Source organism: Nicotiana tabacum, chromosome 3 (genome assembly GCF_000715075.1).
Source record: "Nicotiana tabacum cultivar K326 chromosome 3, ASM71507v2, whole genome shotgun sequence".
NCBI lineage: Eukaryota > Viridiplantae > Streptophyta > Magnoliopsida > Solanales > Solanaceae > Nicotiana > Nicotiana tabacum.
In genome coordinates this window covers 180966502-180979826 of record NC_134082.1, presented here as the reverse complement: position 1 = coordinate 180979826, position 13325 = coordinate 180966502, and the positions used below count along the sequence as shown (strand labels likewise).

Here is a 13325-nt window from a genome sequence, read left to right as displayed (position 1 = left end):
AAGTTCATTGTCTACTTGAAATGTCTTTGTCCTCTGTTGTCTGGTGAACAACAAGCGTCTTAATTGGTTTGTGTGGATTCGTCAATACATGCTTGAGAGTATCAGGGATATTTCCTCTTCTGCTGCTTGTCTGCCTTATGGCATTCTTATCTCTCATATTCTGGAAGTTATGAAGGTTGATTTAGCACCCTCTACTAAAGGCTATACAACTCTAACCCCTTTACTATGTTTATTATATTGCTCTGTGTTTCTATATGTTATGGTACTCATTCCTTTTTGATTGATGTCAAAGGGGGAGGAAAAATATGAGTAAACACTCAGGGGGAGACATGAGCACATCTTTCCAAACATAAAACAATTCATCCAAGGGAAGCACTAGCTTAGGGGGAGCAACTCCTAAAGGGAAGTATCTTAAGTTTCTTTAAACTTGTTTACGCCGTCTTGATTGTCATAATCAAAAAGGGGAAGATTGATAGGTTTTAAGTTTAAGTTTCAATGATGACAATATTATCTTATGTTATATTTTCAGGGAAAACAAAAAGGAAAGAATGAAGATGATTAGCAAGATTGCTACTGGGTTCAAAATAAAGGAAGAAGGAAGAATTAGATACTACATTAATGATCATTAAGAGGCAGATTGACTCGTCCCTAATCAAGGATTGAGTGAAGATTCAGTTACAAATATTAATGGGCAATCAAGAAGAAGATTGGCTAAATCAAGGGAACTCAGATTACCAATCTTGATCATTGCAGTTTCAAAGAATACACTCTCCATTAATCACTCCTTGAATTCAGCCGTGACAAGGAAGGTCACATTCGAATCTGGGCCAGTCAAAGAGCAAGATTCAAAGATGCATCTCTTGGGTCAAATCCCTTAATTAAAGATCTTATGCCTCCCATTTCAAAAGGATTTAACGGCTCTTTTCTTCGGTATAAAAAGGATGCTCTCTCAAGAAGAAGACTACGCAACTACAAAAAGAGTATTCCAAATCTGTCTACTTCTTAGTTCAAACACTGTAATTCTGAGTTATCAGTGTCTAAAAAGATAGAGAGATCTAGAGTACAAAAGAAAGTTATGTCACATGATTAGAACTCAACTGCTGATTCTATATATTGGTGGTAAACACAAAAATACCATCAATCATGTAAATTTATTCAAAGATCTTAAGGGAACCCTTGTGACCCAAGGGAACTAGATGTAAGTGCCACAACGGTACCGAACTAGTATCAATTTTTTGTGTCTTACTATTGCTCTTTACTGCTTTTACTCTTTCTGTCTCGTGGTTAGTCAACTAATACTCATATTAGTCGACTAAATTTTAATTAGGAAACAATTCACCCCCCTTGTACTTTCAATTGGTATAATAGCAAGGCTCACAATATGTGCTTTACCGCTAGTGAGAAAAAGATCAATGGGATCCGATACTGTTGTTGGTGCTCTCTTTCAAGAAGGAACCTCTCAGGTTCGACCTCCTTACTTCAATGGTCAACATTTTTCACATTGGAAAGTTTGCATGAAATAATACACCAAGTCATATGACAACAAAGTATGGCGTATGATAAAAAAGGAAAATCTTCCAATTCCTCCAACAAAAAATGCAAATGGTGAAATCATCACATCAACTGATCCTCTGGATTTGGACGATTACACTGATGAACAAGCTGCTATCATCACTGTGAATGTAAAAGCAAAAAATCTATTGTAAAACACTATAAGTGGAGAAGAATAAGAAAAAATATCCAGTTGTGAGACTGCAAAAGAAATATGGGATAAACTGGAAGTCACTTATGAAGGAACCAACAAAGTAGAAGAGACTAGAATAAATCTCCTGGTTAGGGAATATGAATTATTCCAAAAGAAGGATGGAGAATCTGTTGAAGAATGTTTTCTAGATTCAACAAAGTCCTTGGAGTCCTCAAATCTTTTGGAAGGCCTATTAAAAGTGGCAAACAGGTTAGAAAGATCCTCGGAAGTCTATCTACAATTTGGCAACCAAAGGTTATCGCTCTAGAATGTCAAGACCTGGACAAAATCTCCTATGATGAACTCAGAGGCGACTTGATTGCTTTTGAGAAAACTCATCTCTATAGACAAATTCAAGAGAAAAAGAAAACCGTTTCTTTCAATGCAACTATGGCTGAACCTAAAAATGAAGATGAAGTAGAAGGAGGAGAACAAGATGAAAACATTGCAATGCTCTCGCAAGTTATGACCAACTTAATGAGAAGAAACAAAAACTATAGTAGAGGTAAGTTTAAATTTAGAAAAGGAAGGGAGAGCAATGAAATAGATAAAAATGGTGGAAGATGTTACGTATGTGGAAAGCTCGGACACGTCCAAGATGACTGTCCGGAATTAAAAAGGAAGCATAGTAGGAAAGTACAAAAGAAGAAAACTTTTTGGAGCATGGAGCAACGAAGAGGAATTTGATCATGAAGAAATTGCCAATATGTGTTTTATGGATCTTAGCGACAATGAAGAACCAGATAAACTTGCACTAATGACATACAACAATGAAGAAGAAGATGATTCAAGAAGACCCTATTCACCGTTGGATGAAGGAACTAGTGAAGTACATACTCATTTATGTCCATCTTGTTATAAACTTCAAGAATTTGTTGATATTGCTCTTGCAGACATTGAAAGAGTAGTAAATGAACTCAGAAAAGTCAAAATCAAAAGAGAAAGAGAAAGAGAAAAGAAGGACTGCGCCCTGAAACTAGAAATATGCGAAGTTGAAAGTGATATACATCAAAAAGAAGTAAACGAACTCAGGCTTCAATTGAATGGTCTACAAAAATCTTCTAGTTATAGTTCAGTTCAAAATGTTCCTATTAAAAATAAAATAGCGTGCACCTTCTATGATAAAAATGGGCATAACACTAATAATTGCAGGAACAGAATTAGAGCTGAGAATAATTCTAGAAATGTCAACAACTCACCTTGCACCTACTGTGGCAAAAGAGGTCACGCCTCAAATCATTGCAGGTTCAAAAACAACAGGAGGTGGATTTGGAGACCAAAATCTTCAAATCAAACTAAAAAATCTAACCAGTCAGGACCCAAGCAGGCTTGGGTACCTAAAAATAAGTAATCATGTCTTGCAAGAACACCACAAGAAGAATCGAAAAGGAAAATGGTATCTCGACAGCGCGTGTTCCAGACATATGAAGGGTGACAAACAATTATTCAAATCAATCACCAAGCTAGATGGAGAAACAATTACATTTGGTGACAAATCCAAAGGAAATGTTATTAGTACTGGAAAGGTTCCTTTAAGCTCTACATGTGATGTGGATGAAGTTTACTTAGTGGATGAACTCGGGTACAATCTTCTCAGCACTAGTGTCAAGACCCAAACCGATAGGCCACGATGGGTACCCGGTACCTTACTCAACCGATTACCAACGTAACGTATCATTCTTATTACATCATCATAAACACGTGACATACGGGCCTAATAGGCCAACATAATCATTTATCAACTCAAAATATAGGCCGACAAGGCCGTACAATCTTTCACATACATGACATATGTCTACAAGCCTCTAAGAATACATAAATATCATAAGAGTCAAGACAGAGTCTCGCCATACCAAACAATACATGTATAAATCATACTAATCAAACAAGCAACTCCGAAGCAAATGGAGCGCACCAACATCTTCCGCTGAGCTGATAGCCTACTTGGAGGGCTCTCGACCTTTCTATCTGGACCTGCGGGCATAAAATGCAGCGTCCCCAGGCAAAAGAGATGTTAGTACGAATAATGTACCGAGTATGTAAGGCATATAAATAAGTACATAAGAGACATGGAAGAAATATAGAGTACATGACCCAACCTGTAAGTCTGAATAACTTTGCAAATCATAAATTACTTTTAGCGTCATGCATATGCGTATGACTGTCATGTCGTGCATAGGTACATGTTTCATAACATCATCAGCCTCTGAGGGCATCCCATCATATCATATCGGCCACTGTGGGCAAAATCATCATCGTATACCAGCTGATCAGGTGGTGGTGCGTATATAACGCCATAACCTTTCCCATATCCCATATACATATATATACATACATATATACGCGTATATAACGCCGTTTGAATACATACATATATATGCATATATAATGTCGTTTGAACACATACATATATATGCATATATAGCGTCGTTTGAATTATATTTTAGCCACTGTGGGCAACATTATCATCATATACCAGTTGATCAGGTGGTGGTGCGTATATAACGCCGTAACCTTTTCCCATATCCCATATACATATATTTACATATATACGCGTATATAACGTCATCTGGTCATGGGTCAATGCACATGAATGCAATGCATGAAAAGTACGTTAATAAAATCTTTCGGAATTGTCATAAGACCACTTTGCCTTTGAGTAATATCATAAAGTAACCTCTTTTCAACTTTCGTATTTTTCTGAGACCCATGAACAGATGATAAAATATTATGACACATGGAAATTCAAGAACATAGATATTTCTAATACTTCTATGAATAGAATCATTCATAGGATTTATGCATTTGCACGTTTCGCTCGTATCGTATGGATAATGCCAAAAGAAAGAAGGGATAGTCTTAACATACCTATTCCCAGAATTATTTGAACGAATCTGCTTTTGCAAAATAGGGATGAAATTTATTTTGCTTTCACGTTTTTTTTGGACCGATGAAAGGTGTATAGTGAGTCACCTTAGGGGAGGGGGAAGCTGCCACGTTTCTTGGGGGTATGATTTTGATAATTTTATCCACTTATTAGTTAACCGGGTAATATTATGTTACCCGGTAATTAATCAATTACTCGCATAATTTAAAAATTACCACAAATTACTTAAATTCTATTTATTTTCAAAATACTACATATATACTTTATATATTATACTACCATGGTCATATGGTACCTCGCATGGTACTAGTTTATATTTATTGGGTATTATTACTTGACCCGTATTTTATCCCAAATCGGTAAACTTTGACGAAAATTCATTTTCTTTGACTTGCTTCCCCTTCCATCTTCACGAATTTACTCATCACTTGTGAAATAACATAATCCTTAAAATCTCCAAATAATATTTTTCTTGGACTGTTGTCAATTACCTTACGACAAATTCAACATACAATACTACGGGGTGCAACATCGTCGTAACTTATTACTGTAAAGCGTAACATTTTCGTAATGTAATACTGCTGGGTAGAACACTGTTGTAACTTAATACTGCAGGATATAATACTGTGGGACGATAACATAATTCCCCCTTTGAAACATTCGTCCTCGAATGTTGACTGATGCTCTTATCATTTTCGTAACTCATAGCTCTTGTGAATACATTAATACTATTCTTGCCATTCAAGCATTTGCTCTGTGAATAAATCCAAAGTCTAGGGTATTTCCCCCTTTAGTTGTTTTGCTCATATCATGACCTGTGGTCGAAATCTTCCTAATCTTGCAACTTCTGTTACCTCCTGTCATGCAGCCTGTATGACCCTGACTTGTAGGTGCACTTATGCGATTCATCTTTCCTTTTTCCTTTTATCTTTTAGTCGATCTTTAGGCCTTACTTTATATATACAAGGCTTAATAGGATGCCCCTCTAGGCCTCTATAGGTATACTGAAGTCCTTTGCTCGATACTTTGTATAACTTGCGAGTATGGCCATATCATATTTCATAGATCTGATTATCCATTCATATGACTTTACTGCATTTACATGGGTTATATCATACATTTTTTTTACTTCAATTTACCTCTACTGAGGTATGCTTACCAAGCTCTCAGTTACTTTTGTTTCCTATCATTTGGGTATAAATCTCAATCCTTCAATGCTCCTTCATTACCGTTCGTCTTAAGAATGGCGGCTTAATCTCATCTCATACTTTGTGACTTTTTTCCATCCATTATTGATTCGCCTCAATATTAATCTACAATATACCACTGATAACTTGAAACTTCTTACGTCATACCTTGCCACTAGGGCTTTACGTTCCATCGAGGAATATTTAAAGTGATTTTCCTGATTTACTTAGGGGTGATACTATACTTCAACGACCGTATTTTATAGCATCCCAATGTGATTCACTTATGTGGTTATTTTAATCTCGTACAATCCATGAAATTCTCTTCAAATCATTACTCACTCGAAGGCCTAAACGTCATCCTTTATTCATCACAATTACACTGTCATTGTACTATTAGGGCAGTATTCCATCTTTTCTAAATGCTACTAGTCTTAGACTCCTTTGAGTTTATTCAGGCTATACTGAGCTTTCTATAACTTAGAGAAACCATCAACTCTTCTTGTTTTCATGGGCTTAATCCCGAGGACTTATCCATTCTCGTCACCTTCTCTCTCGCCTTTTCTTATCCTTACTCTTGTCTTCCTAAAACCTTGTCGCTCTACCATACATTAGCTTGCGACCTATACATATCTATTTATACTATTCGCAACTTTCCTTCAACTTGCTTGCACCATAGATTTCCTTATGTTATTCCGGAACATCAAGTGAGACATCACATCGTCTCTAACTCTTCTTTACTTTCTTAGTCAAGCTTTTCGATATCTAGACCAAAGGCTGGAAGGTATGCTACTAATGATGCCGCTATTATTATTAGATAATGAATCCCAACACTTCTAGCCTTCTATCCGAAGTATGGACTATTCACATATTCTGCCTTGAGTATCTCGTACGCTGTTCACATTTACCTTTCTTATCTTAAAATCTCGCGTCGTATCTTCTATCTCTTTCATGACCTCTCTTCCACATAGGTATAATTCACGTCCATAACTTGAAGCTCTATTATAGTTCTTACACCTCAGGTGCATACACAATCCGGTGGGAGCTTCTTACTGACTTCTTTTGAGGCCGGTACTCTTCAGTTAGCTTCATCATAGAGCTATTATAAAATATGGCTATTGTACTATCTTTCCTATACCTCTACTACTTAAGAGTGATCCTGAAGTCTATAATTCCCTTGGTCCCTCCTATTTTGCTTAGTCGATGTAACTCTTTAGTCTCATCTTCTTTCTGATCAGCCTCTATATAGGCTTAAGATATCTTCCGACCTGCGGCTCCTAGTATTAATTATTACTTTAGCCTTTCATGGGCGTTATGTAATATCCATGATACAATCTTCTAACAATTCAATCCTTTGTCTATGCCCTGGGCTCAATTCTTCCTTTTTAACTTATACTGGAGTCTTCTATGGCTGTATGATTGTCAACAAATATGCTGCCTGGATAATGCTCCAAAATCTTGAGTGTATCCATCACGTACTAACTCTGGATCATTGATCAAATAATTCTTTCGTTCCATCTTAGCTTTCTCTCAACGCAAGCTATTACTTTTCCTGGTCCTTCTGCCCCTTGTTGCGTCCATACTTAACTCACCTTAGTGCCCACACTTGTAAAGTTTTCATACAACTCGTATGATCTCGAATATTACTTTTAATTCTTACTTCCCGTTCATTATCCACGGTAGGTGACACTTTCCTTTGGAATGCTTACAATGTTGTTGCGAGATTGTTGTTACACGACAATTTCCTCTTTAGGTAGTTTTGTTTAGGTTGAAGCCTTGTTTCTTATCTCCTCAGGTAGTCTTTCGTTGTAGTACTTAGGGAGAACCCTTGACTCTCGTAAAGTTGTGGGGTTATTATGAACCTTTTTGATGTCCTTACTTGCCTATAATCATCTGTAGTTGCTTACTTCTATGCCCTTGTGCTTGTATGGTTGCTTCTAAACTGATATTTTGACTGCCTTCCTAGTGGCACCTTTTTTTAATCCCCGTAACACTCATACAGTAGCTTTAACTATCCCGACTTTTGTTTGAATATATCTCAAGTATTATAATGATATTCTTCGAAGCTGAATTTTTCCATGTTAGGTTCTACTATGTTTATCATACACGATCTGATGACTCGTCTGCAACCTCCTATTTTTCCATAACTGGAATCTTCCTAACCAATTACTAACTACTGGTTGGCCCATTCTCATACCAATATTCCTCGTAATCTTTCTTGGGTTATTTCCTTTGTCTTAACTTATGTCTCGCACTGGCTCTTTATTTATTAATAACAGCTCGGGCAGGAATTTTCACTTCCTTTCTTTGACGTCGTGCTTGCACAATATTCTTGAATCGTAGCGTATCTATAAGATTTGGATAAGTGTCATCTCATTCCTCTTTCATTTATCGCATTCTTCCTTTACCACTCCATAGTCACTAGAACCACTTAACTCTGACTTAATGCCACATCACACCATATTCCCCCCTTTAGGGTGTACTAAAAGCCAAAGCCACGAGGATATACCTATAGATGTTGTACCTCTTCATCTTTGATGTTGTTTCTCAACATCAATGATACTTACTCGTGTTGCGGCAATCCTTCTGTACCAAGGATGACAAATACCCTTACTCGCGAGGGTGACACTTAGCGTAACTGGCACATACAGTCTCTTAAGCTTAACTTTGCTCACATTGCTTGCTCTAGGGAAACGTCTCCCTGAATGACCATTCTCAGAATTCATCATGAATCTTCTTCTATGGTCCATTCTATTACCACCGGAACAAAATCTGAAATTACTATGATGCCGAGTACTTTCCAATCATTCAGTCCTTAATTTATATTTAGTTTGTTTACTAGTTCATACTGATTTCTGCTACTCTGGAGATTAACTCTCCCCTCTGGTAGTCACGTTGGAGTCACAAACTTATTTCTTGAAATGAGGATATGACTTTATGGCCTATATTATTTTATTGTCTCAAGGCCTATCATTTTTTGTCTTTTCCTTCACTTGACTGTAAACTCTGTAATATTGTCATCATTTTTTTGACCTACCGTTGTCATCCGTGTATCACATCTTACTCATAATGCTTTATTAACTTTCTTCTCATCTCCCGCTAATTATCTATGTCCACTGCTTTACTCTGAAAACTCGAACAAAACATTCTTTTGCTTTTGGCTCCACTTGCTCCATCCCTTGACTCTTGTAGTTGCCTAACATTCTTTCTTTGCTTAGGGCTGAAGCCACACTAAGGTAATATTTATTCCTTTAAGGCTTCCAGTGCTCACATCTAGCTTTAATATTTTAGTGTGCACCATCTAGGTGTCTCACAAGGAGATCTATTAGCGCATTTGCAATATCCTTCAGAAATGTCAACTAAAGCAAACAATCCATTCACTATTTTGGGCCACTCTAACCCCCTCTGGATCATGATATCCCATCATTTTTCTTAATCTACACTTGTTAGCCCCCAATATGGTATAACTGAGATGGGTGTGGCCCATTATACATACCTCTGTTACTGTTGAATATAACTCAAAAAGCTTATATTCCTCTACCTCAATTATAAACGTTGTTAACCTTCATTAACTAGACGCCTCGTACCCTTCTTCATCTTGATTTTTTTGCTTGTTGAAACTTGTATTTATCTTTTTAATCTCTCATTGTCTTTCACCATAAAGGTGGATAGGCATTCTTGCTTTAAGGCTCCTTATCAAGAGTCTTACACCTTTTAATACGCACATGATCTGCTGAAGACCTCATATTTACTTATCATAAGCATGATACAAAGTCGAGTTCCTCTAATTCAACACTTCCACAACTATATCTCTTATCGATCATCTTTCTGAACGTAGGCATCATCTTATTACAAATAAAAATAGAAGCTCGAAACTTGAATTCTTATAAGTGAACTCTACCACACGATCTAGAGTAAGAAGAAAGAGTGATAGTCTTAAACGCCCTGTAGCCTCCTGCTTATAAGTGTGGTGCATGACACACCCATAAACAAGACTCTACTAGACACGGCTTGTAGACTCCCTAGGACAGAACTGCTCTGATACCACTTTTGTCACGACCCAAACCGATGGGCCGCGATGGGCACCCGGTACCTTACTCAACCGAGTACCAACGTAACGTATCTTTCTTATTACATCATCATATACACGTGACATACGGGCCTAATATGCCAACATAATCATTTATCAACTCAAAATACAGGACGACAAGGCCGTACAATCTTTCACATACATGACATATGTCTACAAGCCTCTAAGAATACATAAATATCATAAGAGTCGAGACAGAGTCTCACCATACCAAACAATACATGTCTAAATCATACTAACCAAACAAGCAACTCCAAAGCAAATGGAGCGCACCAACATCTTCCGCTGAGCTGATAGCCTACTTGAAGGGCTCTCGACCTGTCTATCGGGACCGGCGGGCATGAAACGAAGCGTCCCCAGGAAAAAGGGACATTAGTACAAATAATGTACCGAGTATGTAAGGCATATAAATAAGTACATAAGAGACATGGAAGAAATATATAGTACATGACCCAACCTGTAAGTCTGAATAACTTTGCAAATCATAAATTACTTTTAGCGTCATGCATATGCGTATGACTGTCATGTCATGCATAGGTACATGTTTCATAACATCATCAGCCTCTGAGGGCATCCCATCATATCATATTGGCCACTGTGGGCAAAATCATCATCGTATACCAGCTGATCAGGTGGTGGTGCGTATATAACGCCATAACCTTTCCCATATCCCATATACATATATATACATACATATATACGCGTATATAACGCCGTTTGAATACATACATATATATGCGTATATAACGCCATTTGAATACATACCCATATATGCGTATATAACGCCGTTTGAATCATATTTCAGCCACTGTGGGCAACATCATCATCATATACTAGCTGATCAGGTGGTGGTGTGTATATAAAGTTGTAACCTTTTCCCATATCCCATATACATATACATACATATATACGCGTATATAACGCCATCTGGTCATGGGTCAATGCACATGAATGCAATGCATTAAAAGTACGTTAATAAATTCTTTCGGAATTGTCATAAGACCACTTTGCCTTTGAGTAATATCATAAAGTAACCTCTTTTCAACTTTCGTATTTTTCTGAGATCCATGAACAAATGATAAAATATTATGACACATGGAAATTCAAGAACATAGATATTTCTAATACTTCTATGAATAGAATCATTCATAGGATTTGTGCATTTGCACGTTTCGCTCGTATCATATGCATCATGCCAAAAGAAAGAATGGATAGTCTTAACATACATATTCCCGAAATTATTTGAACGAAACTGCTTTTGCGAAATAGGGACGAAATTTATTCTGCTTTCACGTTTTTTTTGGACTGATGAAAGAATTTAAACATAAAACTTTTGTTCCAATGTTTCTTGGATTGAATTGTTAGGAAGAAAACGTTTCTGCTTCTTGAAGTCTTGGAAAGAGACTTTGTTTTGAACTCTTTTTGGTTCAAATGGTTTTGAAAATGTTGAAAAGAAAGTGTTTCTGATTCTAATTGAAAATCAAATTCATACTAATGTCATAAATTGATCTTAGGTGGCCACATGTAAAGGTGTATAGTGAGTCACCTTAAGGGGGGGAAGCTGCCACGTTTCTTGGGGGTATGATTTTGATAATTTTATCCATTTATTAGTTAACCAGGTAATATTATGTTACCCGGTAATTAATCAATTACTCGCATAATTTAAAAATTACCATAAATTACTTAAAATTCTATTTATTTTTAAAATACTACATATATACTTTATATATTATACTACTGTGGTCATATGGTACCTCGCATGATACTAGTTTATATTTATCGGGTATTATTACTTGACCCGTATTTTATCCCAAATCGGCAAACTTCGACGAAAATTCATTTTCTTTGACTTGCTTCCCCTTCCATATTCACGAATTTACTCATCACCTGTGAAATAACATAATCCTTATAATCTCCAAATAATATTTTCATTGGACTGATGTCAATTACCTTACGACAAATTCAACATACAATACTACAGGGTGCAACATTATCGTAACTTATTACTGTAAAGCGTAACATTTTCGTAATGTAATACTGCTGGGTAAAACACTGTTGTAACTTAATACCGCAGGACGTAATATTGCGGGGTGTAATAACTAGTCAACTATGTGACAATGACTATAAGGTTCGTTTTAAGAAACATGGCTGGTTCATAGAAGACGAATCAGGTAATATCATTCTCTCTGGCAATAGGGACAGAAATGTCTATACTATCAAAAACTTAGAAAATTTAGGGATCAAATTTGTCTTTATTCTATAATTGAAGATCCCTGGGTTTGGCGTAGAAAACTTGGGCATGCAAGCATACACACCATTCAAAAACTTTCAAAACATGACCTTGTCATTGGTCTTCCAAAACTAGATTTTTCAAAAGATCATATCTATGATGCATGTCAATTAAGAAAGCAAACTCGATCCTCTTTCAAAATTAAAAACATTGTTTGTACTTCTAAACCTCTTCAACTACTGCATATGAATTTATTTGGCCCACTCGAACTGCTAGTATTGGAGATAAGAAATATGCTTTTGTTATTGTAGATGATTTTTCTAGATTTACATGAGTTATATTTCTCAGTCATAAAGATGATGCCTTAGGAAATTTTGAAATCTTTTGTAAGAAGGTTCAACGTGAGAAAGGTTATTATATCTCTACAATCAGAAGTGATCATGGAAGAGAGTTTGAAAGTAGAGCATTTGAAATTTTTTGCAATGATCAAGGAATATCTCATAATTTCTCTTCACCTAGATCTCCTCAGCAAAATGGTGTAGTAGAGCGAAAGAACAGAACCTTGTAGGATATGGCAAGAACGGTGATAGTGGAGAACTCTTTACCTCACCATTTCTGGGCAGAAGCTATAAGTACAATGTGTCATATTATTAATAGATGTCTCATTTGCCCTATTCTCAAAAAGACTCCCTATGAACTATGGAATGGTAAGAAACCAAACATCGGCTACTTTCACCCTTTCGGATGCAAATGCTTTGTACATAACAATGGTAAGGATAATCTGGGCAAGTTTTATCTAAAGAGTAATGAAGGTATATTTTTTGGTTACTCTCCCTCTAGTAGAGCTTACAGAGTTTACAATAAGAGAACCTTATGCATTGAAGAATCTATTTATGTTGTTTTTATTGATACTAACTCTCACCCAAGGAATGAACATGTTCCTGAAGATGATGAAATTTCGTGTGCTCCAAAATCTGTTATTGTAGGAAAAAGATCATCAAACTAAGTCAGCTAATCAACAAAATCAACCAGTTGAAGCTCCTTCAGAAGATCATGACTTATCTCCACCAAATCAATCGACTAACATATCTTCTGGGAATACTCCAAATGAATGGAGGAACGAACCAGGATATCCTCGCAAATTCATTATTGGAGATCCACAAGAAGGAATAACTACCAGGAGATCA

The 13325-nt window shown here is 36.5% G+C and overlaps 1 protein-coding gene across 1 annotated transcript; it reads left to right on the top strand.

Moving 5' to 3' along the window:
* The first annotated feature begins 1882 nt into the window (after positions 1-1882).
* On the top strand, positions 1883-12706 carry LOC107759434 (uncharacterized). Its single transcript, XM_075247635.1, has 4 exons — positions 1883-2249; positions 2365-2790; positions 2897-3326; positions 12487-12706. Exons 1-4 carry the CDS (start codon positions 1883-1885, stop codon positions 12704-12706), a joined length of 1443 nt encoding a protein of 480 aa, XP_075103736.1.
* Positions 12707-13325: the final 619 nt, after the last annotated feature.

Coding starts and splice junctions, on each gene's coding strand:
- LOC107759434 (XM_075247635.1), top strand. CDS start 1,883: ATGTTTTCTAGATTCAACAAAGTCCTTGGAGTCCTCAAATCTTTTGGA. Junction 2,250..2,364: donor AAACAAAAACTATAGTAGAG/GTAAGTTTAAAT, acceptor GGAATTAAAAAG/GAAGCATAGTAGGAAAGTAC. Junction 3,327..12,486: donor TACTTAGTGGATGAACTCGG/GTACAATCTTCT, acceptor TATATTTCTCAG/TCATAAAGATGATGCCTTAG.